Source organism: Balaenoptera physalus (assembly GCF_965194825.1).
Source record: "Balaenoptera physalus genome assembly, chromosome: 7".
NCBI classification, from domain to species: domain Eukaryota; kingdom Metazoa; phylum Chordata; class Mammalia; order Artiodactyla; family Balaenopteridae; genus Balaenoptera; species Balaenoptera physalus.
The window spans coordinates 65,838,249-65,858,892 of record NC_138886.1 but is presented as its reverse complement, the minus strand read 5'-3'; the positions used below and the strand labels follow the sequence as shown (position 1 = coordinate 65,858,892).

The 20,644-nt window shown below is 40.2% G+C and overlaps 1 protein-coding gene across 23 annotated transcripts in view; it reads left to right on the top strand.

Moving 5' to 3' along the window:
* Positions 1 to 20,644, top strand: part of BNC2 (basonuclin zinc finger protein 2) — a 430,833-nt gene that overhangs the window by 398,448 nt on the left and 11,741 nt on the right. For 14 of the 23 annotated variants that reach the window (XM_082468017.1, XM_082468006.1, XM_082467999.1 and 11 more), the window contains 2 exons: positions 3,300 to 5,269; positions 5,702 to 5,767. In XM_082468017.1, coding sequence (XP_082324143.1) covers positions 3,300 to 5,269; positions 5,702 to 5,767 — 2,036 coding nt within the window. Of the gene's footprint in view, positions 1 to 3,299; positions 5,270 to 5,701; positions 5,768 to 19,181; positions 19,216 to 20,644 lie in introns of all 23 variants that reach the window. The other 9 variants (XM_082468018.1, XM_082468016.1, XM_082468014.1 and 6 more) reach the window with 5 other exon arrangements.

Here is a 20,644-nt window from a genome sequence, read left to right as displayed (position 1 = left end):
TAAAACTGATGTTCATTCCTAGCGTTGAGCTTTCAGACCCATTCTGTTGCATGAGAAAGTCAACTTTGTTTCTTGCTGCAGTTTCTCTATTTATGAACGTGATGGTCTTAGATCATCTTGATGAATGATGGCTTCTTTGGAAAGAACTTTGGTGGCACTTCACATTGCCTGGATCCAGAGGTTACCCTGTCAGGAGGACTCCAGTTGGGAGGATGCAATGTAGATATTTGTCCCGTCCTCAAGCACATTTGTTTACAAAGATACTGTGTTGTCCTTCTGTGTAAATATAAATGGATGCTTCTGTTACCACGATAAATGAAGCTTCTCTTTTATCATTCAGGCTACCAGCAAAGTAGCCTGGACCTCTTCCACCAGAAGTAAGTGCTTTAACATAACAGTCTCCTTTTTAGTGGAGACAGCCACTCAGGCCTCAAAAAGAGTCTGAAAGGCAGTAGATTTAGAAATAGCAGGCATTGTGGCAGGCCAGGAGAAAAGAGAAACCATATGGGACTGCTGTGTACCGTTAGGGGAGGGAAGACAGGAGGGTGATTGAAAGGAGATGCCTCAGGTGGGTTTAATCAGTTGCTATGGTTTCTAAGGCCTGTTTTAATACCGGAGGCTGCAAGCTCTGTAAGTACATTATCGATATGCAGATTTAGGTGCAGGCCACCTGGGAAGAACCTGAAGAAGAAATGGCTGTACCTTGCTCAGATTGGGTTTCCATAGTGAAAGCCTCCATAAAAGAACAATCAAGAAAATGGATTTGATGGTAAAAGAAAAATAGTGTAGAAGAGGGCATTACAGTGCTCTGGAGACCAGCCTTGTTCAGGAGAGGTCCTGTTCCTTGTTATCACAAACTCAGTGCCCACCTGCAAAATGGCCTCATGGACGACAGTCACTTACCTCAGCAAACTTGGAGTCAGAATTTCTGGGTTCAAGTCCTGGACCCCAGTTAGCATCTTCGCAACCTTAAGCCATCTCACCTCTGGTGTCTCATCTGTTACACATTTGCTGAGCTCTGGAAGCTATTATAACGCTCAAATGAGATAATCTCTGCAAAATCACAGTTTATTTCTCTGCTTATTTACAACACCGACACTCTCCTTTACTTCCCTGCCCCAAAAAACAATGGAAGGGAGACCCGTTGCTGTGAGCGATACTTTTAAAAAAATGGCTACTGCCCGACTCCAGGATCATCCAGAGTCACCGCGTATACACGTCATTGTATGACTAATGTGAACAGATAGATAGCTGTCTGAGAGTGTTTGATCTGAAGGCTAATTTTTCCTACAAGATGAGGGAGGGACATCTGTATTTGACAATTTATGTAGGACTAGACACACCCACACATATAAAATGATAGAATGCTAGCAATGAGCCTTATAAGGAATACCATGTAACTATTAGAGCTTCTTTTTTAAGTAATTTAAATAAATGACAAGTATTGCCTTATTATCAAATTTTAGGTGTCATGATTAGGACCATACTATTGTGGTCCAGAGAGAATTTCATATTGCAAGGCTGAGTAGAACGGTCTACGAGAGAGAATTCTCCATTGCAAAAATAGTACAGTTCCCTTTATCCTGTTTCCCCTAACGTAACATCTTACATGAGCATAGTACGGTTGTTGAAACCAAGAAATTAGGATTGATACCATGCTGTTAACTAATCTAGAGACTTTATTGCAAATTTACCAGTTTTCCCACTAGTGTTCTTTTTCTGGTCTAGGATCCCTAGAATCTCACATTTATTTGTCCTGTCTTCTTAGTCTCTTCCAATCTGTAACCAATCTTAGGTCTTTGAGTTTTTAAAAATCTTTCCCGACATTTACACGTTGACAAATACTTGCGACTGTTTTGCAGAATGCCTTTTAGTTTTGGTTTATCTGATGTTTTCTTATAATTAGATTGAGGTATACATTTTTTGGCAAGCATGCCACGGAAGCAGCAGTGTGCCCTTCTCAGTATAAATATATACACATATGTATCTATCTCACACAAGGTCCGTGATGATCCTTATCACTGGGTAATGTTTCTTGGACAACTTGGTTAGGGTGATGTCTGCTATGTTTCTCCATTATAATGTTATGATTTTCCTCTTTGTAATTAATAAGGCTCTTGTCTTGTTATTTAAGACGATTTTATGCTTCTGTAAAGTGACAGTCAAGGGTTGGAGCAAGTGCTGTTCACAGAGGGTTGCCGAGTATCCTGTCCTGGTGGGAAGAAGCTGTGCCCTAGAAGATGATGGAGTCATTATTTAAGTGTTTGAATAGATTTTTCTCAATCCATACTGAAATGGATTGCCTGACATTACATTGAAGGATTTTTAAGTCCGACCTCCAGGCGTATCTCATAGTTACTAGCAAAAATGAAAGTGTGAAATGCTTTTTAATGTATATTTAACAACACATAGTCTGGTGATTACTGATGTGTATTCTCTGTGGACTCCCTCTGCTATCAGAGGAGGATGTTAAGAGACAACATTTTTTACACATTTATTCTATCTAAATCCATCACATGTTTACTTTCTAGATATGTATAGCTGTCATTTATAACAAGATCATAAAAAGTCAAATACGCTAAGTCTAACTCAAACTTTGAATCATAGGATTACAATCAATTTTCAGAAAAGTGCAATTACTGTTTTTCCTTACTCTACCTTATGAAATAGGCTACTGGTAAATGACACGAAAATATAGCCATTAAAAAGGGGGGAAAATACAGCATAGCAATGGGGGTATGGGGGGGGGTAATGCTACTTTGTTCATCCTTTTGATCCAGAAATTCACATAATAGCTCCTATTTAAAGGAATTTACATCACTGAATCCAGTGCTTGTGCTGAAGAAATAAAATTTGAAAAATGTACTCAGTTCCTTCCTATGGTGTCACTGTTTGATAAGGATTAAGGTACCATTTTTTTTTTTTGCATACGCTGGGTTGCACAGCAAGAGTTCACATCTTGTACTAATATATGCTAAATACTTGCATAGTCTATAGGCCATTGTTGTTAAAGTAGCAGTAGTGTAGGCATTTTAGATCACAGAGCCCCAGTGGTCTACGTTTTGTTTGCTTTGACATTATTAAACTCAATCTGTTTCTCTAACTGTGACTCTAATGACTACATTGGCATGGCAGAAAAGTATGCTTTGTGGATCGACTTGTATTAACCGTGCTTGCATGTTGTTTTCTGCTCTCGGTGTTCCATGAGCAGACAGAGCACCTTCGGTTGCACTGAATAATCATGCACAGTCAATAAGTTTTTGTGTTTGTCTTTGTCATTTCTTTGATGTGGCCTCCAGGATGCTGCCGGCAAGGTGCTGGACCGCTGGGCCATCATGTCTCGAGAAGAGGAAATCATCACCCTTCAGCAGTTTCTGCGGTTCGGAGAAACCAAATCCATTGTGGAGCTGATGGCCATTCAGGAGAAAGAGGGGCAGGCCGTAGCTGTACCGTCTTCAAAGACAGACTCAGACATCAGAACTTTCATTGAGAGCAATAATCGCACCAGGAGTCCCAGCCTCCTTGCCCATCTAGAGAACAGCAACCCTTCCAGCATTCATCACTTTGAAAACATCCCCAACAGCCTCGCCTTCCTGCTGCCATTCCAGTACATAAACCCGGTCTCAGCCCCGCTGCTAGGATTGCCTCCGAATGGGCTGCTGTTAGAGCAACCAGGACTGAGGCTGCGGGAACCCAGCCTTTCGACCCAGAATGAATATAACGAGAGCAGTGAATCTGAAGTGTCTCCCACACCCTACAAGAACGACCAGACGCCCAATAGAAACGCCCTGACCAGCATTACTAATGTGGAGCCCAAAACTGAGCCAGCCTGCGTGTCCCCCATTCAGAATTCCGCCCCGGTCAGTGATCTGTCCAAAACCGAACACCCAAAAAGCTCATTCCGGATCCACCGGATGAGAAGGATGGGGTCAGCCTCTAGGAAAGGAAGAGTGTTCTGTAACGCGTGTGGGAAGACGTTCTATGACAAAGGTACTCTCAAAATCCATTATAACGCTGTTCACCTGAAGATCAAACATCGGTGCACCATCGAAGGTTGCAACATGGTCTTTAGCTCCCTCCGAAGCCGTAACCGTCATAGTGCGAACCCTAACCCTCGCCTTCACATGCCTATGTTAAGGAATAACCGAGACAAAGATTTAATCCGGGCCACATCAGGGGCTGCCACCCCCGTCATAGCAAGTACAAAATCAAATCTCACACTCACAAGCCCTGGCCGGCCCCCAATGGGTTTTACCACTCCCCCACTAGACCCCGTCTTACAGAATCCTCTCCCTAGCCAGCTGGTGTTTTCTGGGCTAAAGACTGTCCAACCAGTTCCTCCGTTTTATAGAAGTTTACTCACCCCGGGGGAAATGGTGAGTCCTCCAACCTCCCTCCCGACCAGTCCTATCATTCCAACCAGTGGTACCATAGAGCAGCTCCCCCCATTACCCTCTGAGCCAGCAGCGCCAGTAGTGATGATGGCCACTCATGAGCCCAGTGCCGACCTGGCACCCAAGAAGAAGCCCAGGAAGTCCAGCATGCCTGTGAAGATCGAGAAGGAAATTATTGATACTGCCGATGAGTTTGACGATGAAGACGACGACCCCAATGATGGCGGAGCTGTGGTCAACGATGGGAGCCATGACAATCACTGCCACTCGCAGGAGGAAATGAGTCCAGGCATGTCTGTGAAGGACTTTTCTAAGCATAGCAGGACCCGGTGCATTTCAAGGACTGAAATAAGAAGGGCCGACAGCATGACTTCCGAGGACCAAGAACCTGAGCGGGACTACGAGAACGAGTCTGAGTCTTCGGAGCCCAAACTCGGTGAGGAATCCATGGAAGGGGATGAGCACATGCACGGCGAGGTGAGCGAGAAAGTCCTGATGAACAGTGAGAGGCCGGACGAGAACCACAGTGAGCCCTCTCACCAGGACGTCATCAAGGTGAAGGAAGAGTTTACAGATCCCACTTACGACATGTTTTACATGAGCCAGTACGGACTGTACAACGGCGGGGGTGCCAGCATGGCAGCCCTGCACGAGAGTTTTACATCATCTCTGAATTACGGCAGCCCTCAAAAGTTCTCCCCGGAAGGTGATCTGTGTTCTAGCCCAGACCCCAAAATCTGTTATGTGTGCAAGAAGAGTTTCAAAAGCTCCTACAGCGTGAAGCTTCACTACAGGAACGTTCACTTGAAAGAGATGCACGTCTGCACGGTGGCTGGCTGCAATGCCGCCTTCCCCTCTCGCCGAAGCAGAGACAGGTCAGTAAATCTCCATTGGCTGCTCCTGCTGGGGGTGGAGGGTGCCAGTCATGGTGGACTTGAAACATTAAAAAAATCCAGCTTAGATGTTTTTGATGCACTGTAGAGATTGTCCACAGTGATCACGTGACCCCCAAGCTGCCGTGCTCGTGAAGGATTGTTGCAGTCGGTGCTTGTTGTGATTAAGCATGCAGAATCATATGCCATCTTACCCAGTAATGCACGCCATTTTTCTCTGTGCTCTGTGTATGTGTGTATGTGTGTTTCCATGCATCTAGGTGTGAATAAGTTAACTATGTACACAGTTCCCTGCTTCCCCGTGAACCTTCACTTAGAAGCCGCAGCTTCTGTTATATATATTTCTGCTTTGCCATGTGGCTTTTTAATTAAATCAATATATTATCTTCATACACACATATTTATCCAATATAGAAACAGAAATTTACGGATGGAAAGAACCATAGGTCCAGGACATCGAGACAGCCTGCATCTCCGTAGGTATAACCAGAAATGTTATCGTTCTTACATGAGTATTTAGTATGTCCTTGAATTCTTTAAGAGTCATAAAAATATCAGAAGAAAACGGGACCAAAGTAATTGTTGATACGGGGAAATGGTATGGTGATGTGGGTTACTTTAACTTTACAATGTCTTTGAGCACATCTCTAAAATATAGTCTGTCGTGGGAATTATGCACAGAAGGGGAGGCATGCATATACTTTGAGGATCAGTTAGAATATATTATGTCCAGCCTTCAGATGACATCACACCTTAGCTATGTAGCTGCAGCTCTGAAACAGTTGGGCTTAAACAGAAGCAGCTGGTCCTAAACCTACAGTGGTCTTTTTCAATCTTAAAGAAAATGTGATATAAATGGAATGTGTCAAGGTGGTCAGTGGTGGGATAACACAGTTTGTCCTACCCTTGCGGAGATAAGCTTGTGAACAGATCATTTACATGATACACTAGCCCAACTAGAGTCACACAGTTAGTTCATCCCGTCATATTGGATGTGGTTTTTGGTTTTCCAGTGCCTTTTAAAAATATTTTTGGAGAAAATTTTTTACGTGGTAAAAATCAATATATGTAGAAGAAACAAAATGAATTAGGAAGTTTCCAAAGAGCCACCACCCAAAGTCTAGTGTTTATCAGTTGGGCAGAGGTCTCTGACAAAGTAACATATAATTAATAGAAGTACACTGAAAAGTAGTGATCTGTCCCTAGGATGCTCTGCTTTTTTTAAAAGTTCAATCTTTTTAAAAATGAAAGTTAAGATGTATTTTCCTTTGTACTAAAATATAAGCGGCCCAATGTATGAAAAGCAAAATCTCTGAGAAAAAACTAAGTGGCTTTCTTTGTACAACTCAAAACATGCTTTGAAGAGAAATCTCTCTTCTTAAAAACTCCCCCTCCCCTATTTACCTTGTTCTGTAAAAATGTTTTATGGTCACAAAGTTCTTTTCAGTTCCAGGTTATCATTGACAGCCCCAGAATACAGCAGATAAGATAGCTAGACTTTGAATAATAAAATATAATACTATAGCCAACCCCGCCAAGTTTGTGAGCAATATTCATTCTTCTATGTTTGAAATAGTGCACTTGTGATAATGAGGTTAATGCATTGGATTTTTTTTTTAACAAAAATAAAAGACTCATGAAAACCTGCATAAAACATTTATGGAAATGGAGTGTTTGAAGACAAGCCAAAATTTAAGCTTATTTGCATGAATTCCTATCACAGTTTTAGTTGGTTTGCTGAAAATACTGCAAGTCATAACACTGGAATAAATGGCTCTGGGACCAAAGGCTACATACAACACCCGAAGCTTGGTGCTTTCATTTATGTCAAGCCACTAGAAAACGGAAGTGCTGTGTTTTTATGTCCTAATGTATAAGGAGGTACTGTGGAGAGGGTGGTTTGTCTGAGGAAAAACATTTATTGATTGATTGATTGATAGCAGAAGAATATTTCAATCTCTAATTTTATTTTAAGGATTGAGCGTTTCATGAGTGACCAGCCATACAGAAGTTTAGACCAGTGCCTAGGATAACTAGGATATAGGATATTCTAGGTGAGAAGCGTAATACAGATATTCTCCCATGTATGTTCAGTCACAGAAGAGATTGCAAACCTCAGAAGACAGGTGATTACATTTCATATGGGTGAAATAGCACGTCATGCCTAATCTTTTTAATTCTGGAGTTTTGTCACACATGATAAAAAGCAAATTGAAAAAAAAAAATACTGTACAAGAAAGTCTTGATTCTCACGTGAAATTTTGCTTTTCAAGAATCCTCAAATCTTTTGACCTCAGGGTAAAAACATAGCAAAAACTCTTGATACTTTTTTTTTTTTTGAAGAAGAAGAAGAGTGTTCATCCTTGTTGAGTCTATGACTTAATATATGATGTGAATGTAACTACCACTGAATAAGCAAAAACAGTGATGCCATTGGGGTACCACCCTCTTCCTGCATCTCAGGAAACACAGTTGCACTGTAATTGTACTCCTGTTTCAGCCTTTTATTGTCATTTCATCAACTAATAATGACCTGTAATTTAATCTCCTTATTCACAAAGCCTCTTGCCTCACATCTCGAATCTACCCCTCAGACATATTATCTTCCCCTTTCTCGTCACTTGTACTGTGTCAGTCACAAGAACCCCGGGAATTTCGTGTCCCTGCTTTTCTCCTCTTCAATTCACTACGAAGCTAGGATAAGTTTTCTTACCTTTCTCTGAGCCAACATACCTTCCCAAACAGAAATCCTCCTTTGCCTTTAATCCTGCCGTGTCCTCGCCCATTTCTCTCCTCTCCCTAGAGTCTCGACTCATCCATCCTGGACTCCACGACATCTTCCTTGTGCAAATAAGGCATTAGAAGGCATTCTGAGTGGGGGCTGAAGTGTGCAAGGCTACCGGGTTTCTGGGATGCCTGTGATAAAACTAACAGAATGACCCTCTTCCTTCTGTCTACGAAAGCACCCTTCTTGTCTTTGGGCTTAGAACACCTTACAGGAGAGAGAAACAGGTCTTCTTGCGCTTCTTCCAAGATGGTTATACACGAGGGAGTTGCGCGTTTGGTCTCAGATAGGCTGTTAGTAGCATGGAAGTAGAAAGATGCTAAATGCTGTGTTTTAGATTTGACGGCTAGGGAGCAGAGATTGCCAAGTCTTCGCTTATGGTCTTTCTGGGTTTTATAAGATCAGATTGAAGGCTTTTTGAAAAGCAAGAATATTCTTTGTGTAAAGTCACAAAAAGGGAGACGAGAGAGAGAGAGAGTGGGGCACAAGCAAGGCTTGTGAGGGCTGAGGAGTCCAAGCGCAGTGTCAGAGGTGTCCTTTTCTATACAGCTGTGAATGAGAGTGAGTTTAATAAATTAGAAAGCAAAGAGGACCATTCCACACTAATGACAAAGAGCAAGCTAATATACCCAGACTCCAGTTCATCTGGTCACTAGGTGGTTATTAGGGTAATTTTTACTCCAAGTTCTAGAAGTAAAACGTAAATTATTTTCCCTGTAAAGAACTATAGAACCGTAAGGCAATGGATGAAGTATTTACGTGTATACTGATAACAGTGTGTAGTGTTACACCTGACAGTCTCTAAACACCCTTACTTCTTTCTTGTTTGTCCCTTGATTTTTCTGCCAAGATGCTGTTCTGTCAGGGAACAGGAAAGCTGACCCTGGGTTTTGAAGTAAACATATGAAAATACTCCCTGGGAAGAAGAAATTCTAACTGGCCTAGAACCTACAGTCTTCATAAAGGACAATTTTCTTGAAGATAGTGTCATAGAATTGGCTGGGCCTGGCTTCCTTTGGTCATTTGTCATCCTCTGTCATGTTTTTTGATCCCCAGGAGGGCTGAGTGGCTATGGATCAACCCCATTTATAAATTACATTTGGTTTTTATTCAGAAAAATAAAAACCCTTCTGTCCTCTTCCCCCAAATTCCTTATCATTTGCTAATATGATAAAAAATCCATTTAATGCCAATCACTAAAACAGACCTAAATAGATTTTACATTGGCAACTATAACGAAGACTTTGTCCACAGAAACTAGATGGTCTGCATCTTTGTTCCTCTCTTCCTCTGAGAATAGTGGCCACTAATTGCCACAGTTTATCTTGAATTTTATCAGAAGGGTTAGCATATATGGTTGATCTTCAAGGTGTAGGAAAGGCGATTCAGCCCCATGAATAGATTTAAAAACAAAATAATATCTGGTCAGGGTGATTTATAAATAAATAGGAGGCAACCATTGGTGCCAAGTGTGAACCTTCTCTTTGATTGCTAGTTAAATCTGTCCAGATTTAAACATGTAAACTTCTTGATTTGTATGGAATAAGACATCTGTATTTGGTTTATTAAAACCTGCTGATGTCTCCAGAACTAAGTTTGTTCCTATATAGGCCTCTGGGTAGCTGTACCTAAAAAGCAAAGATGTATAGTTTTTGCTTGTCTGATTACCTGACTTCCAGCCCTGTACAGGTGTGCAGGAATAAATTAACTTGAGCTACCTCTGATGAGCCACTGCATACATTAACAGCAGAGGTGAAGATGCGAAAACATGCTACCTGCCTCCTGTTAGCACCTTCTCAGCAGCGACATCCATTTTTTCCATCGTTCTCTGTGTTTGGAAACTTATAGAGAACTTTTCTAAAGAGAGATTTTCAGTAAGTACACATGATTTCACCAGGCAATACCTCTAAGAAATGAGCCACTTAGCACCAACTTAAGATAACTATTAGTATATTTGCCCTAATATAATTAGCTGTCAAATAAAGCGTGTTAATCCTCTCCAAGTACAAGAAGAGAACATGTTAAGGCGTCAGCCTTTTCATTTCCTATATTTTTGCCATTCAAACTGCAGCTCTCCTTTACCAGAATTCTTTTAAAAGGTGAAGTTGTGCAGGTCCTCTGACTTTTAAAGGAAGAGTTTGTTTTTTTTTTTTTTCTTCCCTGTTAGTCTGTTTGGTTTCACAATACAGCCAGGAGATCAGTAGGTCTTTTGTACTTCTCTCCATTACTTTCCATCAAAGGCAAACAAACAAAATAAAGCCCCCTTCTGAATAATTGCTAGATGTGCCCTCCTCAACCGAAACTTTGGTAGTAAGATCAACTTCGGTGTCATTCCTGTCTCTGGGCTTCTTTTTCTATCCTGGGAGAAGAGCAATGAGCAAAACAGTCTCCTTGTATCATGGGGAGAGACTCTGTCAAGCCTACAGTGAGCCTCGGATCTTCCTAATGACCTCCTGCTGGCCCAGCTGGATGTAAGACAAGCTCATTTAAGCCTCTGCTGACCTTTCACTCCTCCAGTCCAAGAACTACACCAGTCACTTCCACCAAACTGCCTACAAAATAGACAACAAAGCTTAATGGCAGGCAAAGGACTTTCTCTCCATGATACAAAGAAATTTTTACAAATTTCTATTGATGGGAGTAACACTCAATCTCTTGTGGCTACGTAACTTCCTCTGCACAAACGTAATGCTTCTGTAATACCCTTTATCCCTTATCTTCCCTCAAAGGGAACAAGCTACTGCTCTCGCCAGTGCAAACTCGAAAATTCAGGCAAAAATAGCATTTAGAGCAGAATGCACGTACTGAATGCACAGGTAGTAATTTTCATGATAGCACCACTTCGAAAGGGTCATCTTCCTGATTTCCGTCTCCCTTGGGTCCACTGCCGTCCACCCGATCCTCTGATAGACTTTCTCTCGGTGTGATTCTTTCTCATCATTATTCATGTGAAATATTTGTTTTTCTAGATAGTCTTTCTTTTCTTTTTTAAAAAACATAGGCCGTTTCTCACCTGGAAGCAGGTTATAAGACTTCGCACATATATTAGTATCTGCTTGTATCAGTCCTGGGAAGATGGGCTCTCTCTTAAGGTGAGAGGCTTCTGCCAGCTCTCTCTTGTTGTGAATGATCATTTTTGTTGTTGTTGTTCTTGTGCTAAGAAGAACACAGACTTTTCTTTCTCTGTTGAAATTTCATAGTGAAGGTTGGGCTAGAAGGCGTTTCTTTTTTAAAAAAGCCTTCTCAGAAATAATTTAATGTTTTTGCCGTAAGACTCCCACAAGCTTCAAATAAATGAATGTGGCAGAATATAAAAGGAGTTTACACTTGCCAAAAAATTACAGTGTCATAAAAAAGGGATTTATTAACTTTAATTCTTCAGTGCCAAGATGTGTGTGTGCGTGCACGTGTGAGAGAGAAGCAAGCTGAGAAGGAGGAGAAAAGAATGCTTTTCAGGAAAGAACAATTTTTCTTCAGTTATTTAACATAAAACTACACTTAAAAAATACCTAGATTTTATGTCCTAATGCTAGCTGCTGGAATTAAAACAGGAGTTGTAAATTCCTGGTAAAAAGCTGTTATGCCTGAAGTGTTAGTGATCTTAACTCTAGTACTTTATGGAGTTTATTACTTCTCTTATTAACTAGGGGGAAAAATGTTACCTACTTCTAGTTTAATTCTTTTTCTTGCTTGCTCTAATTATTTTGACTTTACCTTAGGAGAAAAAAGCCAAGTGCTTCTACCCGAACATACGTAAGTGGCGCCTCAATTTTGCTATTGCATATGTCAATCTGAATTATTACTAGCTATTCAAAAATTATGCTAACATTCTCATCTAAATGCATCCGCATAATGTATATGTGTGTTTCTACGTAAACACCCACATAAATAAGAATATCAAAAGACAGATCATCCTTAATTGCCAGAATAGACATCTTCATCTTAGGAAGTGATGTATGAAGTTACTTTAGCACATGGATGGGGAATAAGATTTTTTCAGTCAAAGGAGACAGATTTGGGCAATGAGAACAACAGACCTTCAAAAGCAAGCCTCTTGGGTCTGATGGCCAGCTGAGGGGAGCCGCTCTAACTCTGCTGCCTTTTTAGTCTGCTGTGTCACTGAGGGGGCACTGGGGGGTCAGTCCGCTCACTAGTAATTGTGTTTTACAGACTTCTAAAGCAATTGGCTCAGTCAGTCCCAATTCAATAAAAGTGGAGAGCAAGAGAGAGAGCACTTTTGTTCTATTTTTTACTTGAAATTATTTCATTCAGCAGTCTGTCTTTTTTATTACTAGGACTTGACATTAGCACTCCAAGCTATATTAGCATCCATTTCAGCAGTTCAGTAATGGTATTAAAAAAACACTTAACTTCAACGGTGAATGGCTGTATGACAGTACCATAAAAAATCCACATTAAAAAAAAAAAACTTATGTATTTGTCCCAGCAAATTATTTTTCTCTTGTTTAACCACTTCAAAGCTATGTTCTTGTGATGGGTATTCACGAGAACCTTCTTGCCCTCAGAAGCAAGCAGTCAGTGGTGCTCTGTTGATTAGGCAATCGGGAGAAAGAGGAAAGGGAAATCCAGTGGGGAGAGGGTAGGTAAAGATGCTGTTTACCCTGTAGTTAGATTACCTTCCATTCATCAGCAGAGATGGAATTGGCAACCTCCGAGCACCCAAGGTGAAATTCTTGGATTCTCATGCGCGGCTGGGATTTGATTTTGAACTCAGCACTCTCCAAAGTTGGGAGCAGAGCCTAACTACTTTGGCACTGCAGTGCGCTCATAAATGACTACATTAGGTTCTAAATTTTGATTAAACATTCAGTAATTAATCAATGGTAGACACGAAACAGTTGGCAAGGTCCAGAGCTGCAAAATGTTTAAGACATAAAACATTACGAAGCAATTAGAATATGCTCCTTCAAGAGAAGGATTGCCTTCAATAAAGAGGTAAATGATAGCATCCTGCTTATTGTGGACGTAGGCAGCCAGAGCAATATGATAAACTGCTGGAGATACACATATCAGTAATCATCCACATTATTAGGGCCATTAATCATAATTCCAAAAATATGACAGCAGCAGCCAACTTTTTGACCAATTTTGCTTCTGCCTGTCGGCCATTATAACTTCGCTAATAGACTGCAGAGCTCCTGTGCGTGGCAGTTTGCATTGAGAATGGAAGGTTAATTATATTTGAGCTGCTGATTTCTTCTCTCCTTGGAAAAGGCTTAGCACTTTGACGATCCCGGGAGCTCACTGTTGTTAAACCAGTAAAAGTACTCTATTGAAATTTTCTTTGTTGGTCAGGAACGAGGAGATGTTTCAAATGAGATAGAAGCGCCAGGCTGGAATAGCCGCTAATGTTTCTTGCTCCAAAGTGATCCTTGGGCAGCAAGATGAATGCAGGGGTTTCTTTAGCTCACTTTGCTCTCTCATTTCTCTTCTGCAGACAGGTAGAAATTTCACTGTATGGTGATACACCAGGTAAATCCCACAAGATTCGTGGTGGTTTCAATATGAATATATATGGAACTAAGAAGATGGGGAAAGTGGTTCATGATTTGGGGAGGAATAAGCACCTCTTTCATACAAAATTCTGCTTCTGTGGCTATGCTTGTGTGAATCAAAAGTAAAAAGAATTTCAAAAAAATCACCTGCATGTTGCTAAACATTGAAATGTTTAGTAGCATAGGTGTGTTGCTGGTTGCTTAACTGAAGTTTTGCTGTCTCAGCTGGTAGTTTTGACATTGTTTAACCAAAGACATAAATTAGATTTTGCACATTCTTTTTGTTCATGTTTTTTTTAAGTAGTTTCATTTTTCAACACAATTCTAGATAAGGCCATAGCTGAGTTATAATATTGCCTACAAAATTCTATCCCCCCCCCTCTTGGGGAACTCATACATCCCAAATGTTGTCTTTTTAAAAGATCATAAATTAACCATTTTAATGCTATAAAACCTTCTTGGATATTTAGTCTTAGGAAGTATTTCCTTTGAAAAAGATCTCAGAGAAACTGATGTCCCACCCTGTACACATTAGAAAAGACAGCTTATTTTTAAATAGGAGAAGAAATGTGAGCATCTAGAGAAAAATGCATTCTTATTATTTTGGAAATAGGTCTTCTAAACTCTTTGTATAAGACAATAAAACAACGGATGAAGACTTGAGGGCTAGTTCATCCAGGGTAAACATAAATCTCAAAATTCTAGCTCAGATTTAATTTGTCCTTAAAAGATGCCAGGGTGAACCGCCTTGCTTTTTCTTACCCAACAATGGTAGTAAACTGAGCACCGTAAAAGCTGCCTGACTGAGAAAATTTCCAAATGCTGTGAAAACATAATCCTATTCACAGTGTAACACGCGTCTCACATTACAGCGCAACAGGTTATCTATCGAATAATCAGCACCATCGAGAAGCCTCGATGTGTCAGATACAACTCAGAAGTAAAATGGTTAGGGAACAGCGCTGGATATCAATTCTGCACTTAACCTGAGCATCCAGCATAGACGTTTTCCATCCACCAGTCTGCCTTCCTAAATGCCATTACTACATTAACATTTTTTATGCATTCCACAGCAATGACAAATTGTTTTGTAACCGTAGTGCCAGATTTAGTATGCGAGAGACACGTCCACCTCTGCCAACAAACCAATAATTCTCACTAACATCTTCAGAGTTACAACATTTATAAAGTTGCAAAGTGGAGTAAACAAACCATCTGTTTGGCTTTTCCATATATGTCATGCTTTCTTATTACCATATTACGATTCATTTAGTAAACAAATTTGGTGATTTCGTTCACGTCAAAGTTAGGTCGGAAGCTTGAAGATGATTAACATTCCCGGGACAGGCACATTAATACATTGCTTCCTCGGCAAAGTTAAATGGCTTCTCAGGAGAATCGTCCCTTGTTGACAAGATGAGACTGTCAATTTTGTTCGCCTGCCACGTTAGGGGCCGTAAGGGGATGGCAGGCTCCGAGAGAGGGGAGTCATGTAGGCAGCGTAATTCACTGTGAATTGAGAAAAGAAGTCTAATTCTGATAAATGGTCGACCCCAATACATCCTACCTGTTATTACAACAGACGTGCCGTATCTGTGCAGTAAATTAGCTAAACCCCTGAAGAGTTTGGTGGGAGCTTATCTTCAAGTGAATAATTTGAATGTAGAGGGAACTGTCTGCGTGACCAGTATGGATGATTTGTTTTATATTGAAAGGGATTGAAGTGACTGAATTTCATACTTTTAATTTGCAAGAATTTGCTTAGCTTTTATTTCTTGCATTTATTATGTACTTCGATACTTCTGGGGGTTTTGGGAGCATTGTTCACTAGAATTTTACATTGAATTTCCTGAGCTAGGGATGGTTTTTGGCTCTTTTGGAGAAAAATCTTTAAATGTTAGCCTATTAGAGCAACTACTTGTTTTACAGAAATGTATACTAACAAAAATGTCGTTTACTTCACAGGGCTATAAGACATCAATTAATGATGATACAAATATTTTTGAGGCATTAAGGACAACAGATAGTGTCATAGCAATCAGATAAGAGGAGAACTAATGAGGGGCAGAGGTTTTAACTTTTCATTTCTGTGGATTTGGCTAGCAGATTTAATTTCTGACCAGGAATATTGACTCAGTATCCCACAATACACTCAAACCCAGCGTCTAGATTTTCCCAGATTGTATATAAATAACATTTCTCTGCCCCATACACACACATATACACACGCACCCCATATATATAGTCGTATCTGCTGTGTATACATCACTGTGATCATTCTGGACAATATAATTTGAGAAGTGTGTGTGTGTGTGTGTGTGTGTGTGTGTGTGTGTGTAGTGGCAGAGGTGAGCAGAAAAAATAAAGGCAAAAGCTCCAAAATGGAGCCTCAACTCCATTTCACCTGAGGCATTGTAATTAATTATCAAGTATTTTGTTTCAATTCACTAAGTTTAGAATGGCTCAGAACTGATTAAGAATTAAGGTTAGATTCAGCTTCTCATGTAACCTATAGCTTGATTTACTATTCACTTTGGACAACCACATTCTGATTTTCTAATTTGGTCATGAGACTTTTTTTTTTTAAAGTTCCTTCCTCTCAAAACGAAAGTTAAAATCTCAAAACGCTTTTTCTTTTCAATGTATTTAATGTGTTTAATTTTTATTTGTATCATTAAACATTGCATTAAGTTGAACTGGGCACTTGAACAAGCTTGGAAAGAGAAACATGAGAAGAGAAAAGCTCAAGACAGGACTGACTTTCTCTAAAGGGCACTTGCATTTGCTTGACTGTGTTGGATTTGGTGTCTTCTGTGGTTGCATGGTAAAGTTTTCTTCTTTCTTTTTTTTTAAACTGACATATAATTGACATACGTTTTCATTAAAGAAACCGAAAAAGACTAGTAGTCCACTTTAGTCCAGCTAGAGTACTTCCACTCAGCATTTCATGGAGTAAGTGTGGCTTTATGACCTCCCCTATATCATACAGGCTTCATTACTTTTTTGCTTTTGAGGGTCCTCTTAGTTTTCAGGAGGTTTTGGTAAACTCAGTACAGAGAGTAGGGAAGAGTACAGAGGGTCAGAGGAAACATTTGTGATTCCAAGCATAGGCTAGGTTATAGGACTGTGTCATGCCCTAATTATATATCATTACCTTGCACCACAGTGGGGTGTGATAGGGTCAGAATTATCCTCTGCTGTATTATCAGTGTCTTTTCTTAAATATTCGGTTACATGCTTCCAATCTTGGGATCATTGTTTTCTCTTCTACAATGTATTTTGGGGAAAGTTTCTGTAAGGCTGCGTATTATTGATTGAAGTCAAATAAATGTAATTATGTCTGAAGTGCAAAGCATTCTACTTGAGCTGCAAGAGACTTGAGGTCGAATAAGGTATAGCTTACGTTCTTCTTGAAAGTGACCATCTTGGGACTAAATTCTGGCCTCCTCTCTTGACGAGATCCCCAGTGAGATCAGATCCTTCCCCCTCCCACTTATCAACTCCCCTTTTCTCTTCATCCCAGTCATTTTTGTTTCTTCTGTAAGAGGAAGCTGCCTCCTCGGAGTCTGGGTATCACCTGCCTAATCAAAGCAAATAGAAACAGCTTTTGTACTGTTGACATTCTTATAAAATATGGTAAGTTCTAATATGGTTTTTGTTCATGATTATTTTTTCCTCTTTTCTGGAGATAAATATTCAGAACACTAGGTTTATGTTCTAGAGAAACTGTCTCCCTGGAGAACTCAGAACTGGTTCCTTCCCTTCTCCCTCTTACAGACAGCTGCCCACTGCTTCCCCTGCTGTGTGCCCTCCCGCTTCCAGCACTCTCTGCTCTTCCTCCCATTTTACGATCCTCTTCCCCGTATGTCTCAGAGTCCGTTGGCGTGACTCCTTTCTGTGTCTCTTCCGTCTTCCCTTTCTTTTTACCTCTTTGGTTCTCTGATCCAGGTAAACTTGGAAGTTGCTGTTAACCCCAGGTGTTTGTCTCTCCTCCCTGGCAGTGTTCTCTGACAGTTCAGGGTTTGGATTGACTGAGCCCAGGTCTCTGTTAACATCGAGTGCTGCCTTTTGTCCATTCTGTGGAGGCTGAACCTAATAACCTCTTGAGGCACAGGATCAGGACTCTCTAAAGAATCTGTCTTCTCTCCCTCCTTCTCTTGCTTTGCCTCTTTCCACCCCAGTCGTACTGGAGTTACTTAGAACAAGCCCACCATCATGAGAGTGGACCAGTAAGCTTTCCACAGCACGTTCTTCCCCTCCCCAGTTCAAGTATTTTGCATATGGCATTTAGGAGGATTATTAAACAAAAATGAAACAGATTAAGAAATGAACATAAAAGAATCAATTCTCTTGAACTGTGGTTGCATAATGGAAATCGACTACCACGAATGAACCCGTGTACTGAAGTTATGAACAGCAGAGCTAATGCACTGCCATGAGTTCATCTTTATTATTGCATTACACCTGAATCAATTGATAAAGTAGCTTTTTTTTTTAAGCAAGGGATGGCACTTAATTGAATAAAAGCCAATGTAATTATATTAGCAGAGGCCAACAGTACTGCTGACAGCGGAAAAGGGACACTGTTGAACAGAGTGCCAGAGCTGGTCTACACATTTCTGCACATTGTTTGGTTGACAGATATTGAGGGCTGGTACATCATCTAATTAGATTACAGATTTCTATTGCTGTAAGTGAGAAATGAAGAGAAACATCTCTTCCTGGTAACATAGCAGTGGAGATGTGCAATTTCACAAGTGATCTTCGGAAAGATGTGTCCATCTGGGGGATCAGTGTGTCCTTTTGTCGATGTTAATTTATTCTTCCTTATTCAGTGTGTCTTGATGTGACTGCTGTGGGTCTGGCTGCTGTTTTCTCAGCAGTGAATCTAGGAAGTGGTAACTGCAGATGTGTGAGAAGCAACGGAGTTCTAGATTAAAGTCATCGCAAAATGTGTGCTTGTGAAATTAAGAAAGGGAGGGGAGGGAGGGTGTTAAAAATAATACACAGAGGGGTAGGACTTCGTGAGCTGCTTGTGGTTGGCAGATTGTTTTATCAGTAGACTGTTTGACAGTATGTACTGTCACTCTATTTCCACATTCCTGTAATAACTCTGGTGGTGTCATACCTACATGTCAGGGGAAAGACTTCACAGTAGGCATTTCCTGCACTCTGCTTAGCAACCTGCACTTGGAGTCATCTGCCATCTGACACCAAGGAGACGGGGAGCGACTGTGTCAGAGCAGGGACCGTGGGGACCACTTCTGTTTACCATTCACATATCTGCACACTGCATGCATCTGTGCAGAACTCATTTATGGATGATGATGATGCTGTGAATTTGGTTTATCTTAATTTGATTTATGATTTTTTGGATGATGCGGCTGATCTGAAAAATCATCAAGACAGCACATGAGATGATCGCTTATGACAGAAAATGATTTTGTGATCAGAACATTTTAAATCCCTATGTTATTGTTTAAGTTTTTTTTTTAAACCAGATGTCTAGAATGTGAATTTGTTTTCTCTCTCTCTCTCCTTCTCTCTCTTTTTCTCTGTCTCTCATTCTTGCTTTCTTTTGTGATCGATTTAGCAAAAGATTAGAAAGCTGATCTTATTATCACAAGGTAAGCTCAGCCTTCCTAAGTGCAGTGTGGAGAGGGCTGCCGCCCCTCTGCCCCTTCAAACCCGGAGTGCTGTATATTGTCTTGTGTGGAAAGGTGGAGAAGTGTTTCCCACCTTTCTTGTCTCTGAGGCACATACCTCTCAACCATCTCTAAGAAATATTAGCCATGCTTGTCACCAAATGGAGTGACTCATTTCGGGCTTCCATACTTTTTAATTATAATCAGGAGGTCTGTCGAACTTGATGCTGGCCGTTCTAGGTCATTTCTATTATCAATTTCTGTTATCACAATTACTTCTCGAAGATGTAGAGCTTCTGCCATTATTGAGAAGCTTTTATGTATCTGTATATTTATTTACTGGTTTACTTTTTGGAAGGGTAGCCTTCAATTTAGGTACGTGTCAAACGTGAGCCTTTGCAGGTGGAGAGAGGTATATGCCCAAGGGCACTTTAAAAATAAATGGGGGATATAAATACAAAGGCAATGTTTTCAGACAGATAATAACCTATCAGGCTTTGGTAAATCATGACATCCCTATGGATGCTCTGGGACAAATCCTATCTTTTTTTTTTTTTTAATGCAAGCAAAGCATTCAGTGAGTAGAGTAAAAGTTTTGCTTGTCTAAGAAGTACGGACTCCAGTTGTTAAAATAGAGGGACCATGTGTTATTATCGTGCTTGATTTTTTTTTTTTTTTTTTGTATTTATTGTGTGTGGGGTTTTTTCTTTTTTGGTCCCTTTGGGTTTTTTTTCTGTTGTTGAGTGTGATTTTTTTAAAGGGTGGGTGGGTTTTATTTAAAAAGCCAACTTCTGTTTTTCAGCTTTTTTTTTTTTTTTAAGAATTACATTTTAAAACTTAAATTACTTGAAAACATTTTCAACTCTAAAATGTAGCAGCTTCTGAAAATAAATGTATTTTACTGTTAGATTTAGCTGAGATCCCAAACCATTCTGCAAAAAGGGATTTATGTTTAAAGACAGTCTGTAACCCTACTTCAAATTGCTAACCTTTTAAGCTGATTGTTTTTCCTACCTAAATCTTGCAGTGTAGGAAGGTGAGGGGGAACAATTCACTATTTTGTCAAGTGAACCCTAAATTATCTAGACCATTTCCTTTTTTTAAAAAGGGATCCCTTTTATACCTCTAAAAGTGTTTGCTGTAGAAAAAAAGGCTTTCGTTTTGTTTTTAGGTAAATTCAAATTGTTCAGTTTAGACAAGCAGAACGTTTCCATCCTTTTATCCTATTTAATGTATTTTTTCAAATCTCTGCTGTGAGATTCTCTGCAGCTGATGCTGCTACAGCGTAAAACGAACAGAACATTCAGGAGAAGGTGCATGGGTTTGCATTCATCCTACCACTGAGGAATTTTACTCTCTTATAAAAATTACGTTAATGAAAAGCTCCCCTTATTGCACTCCCCACCACCAC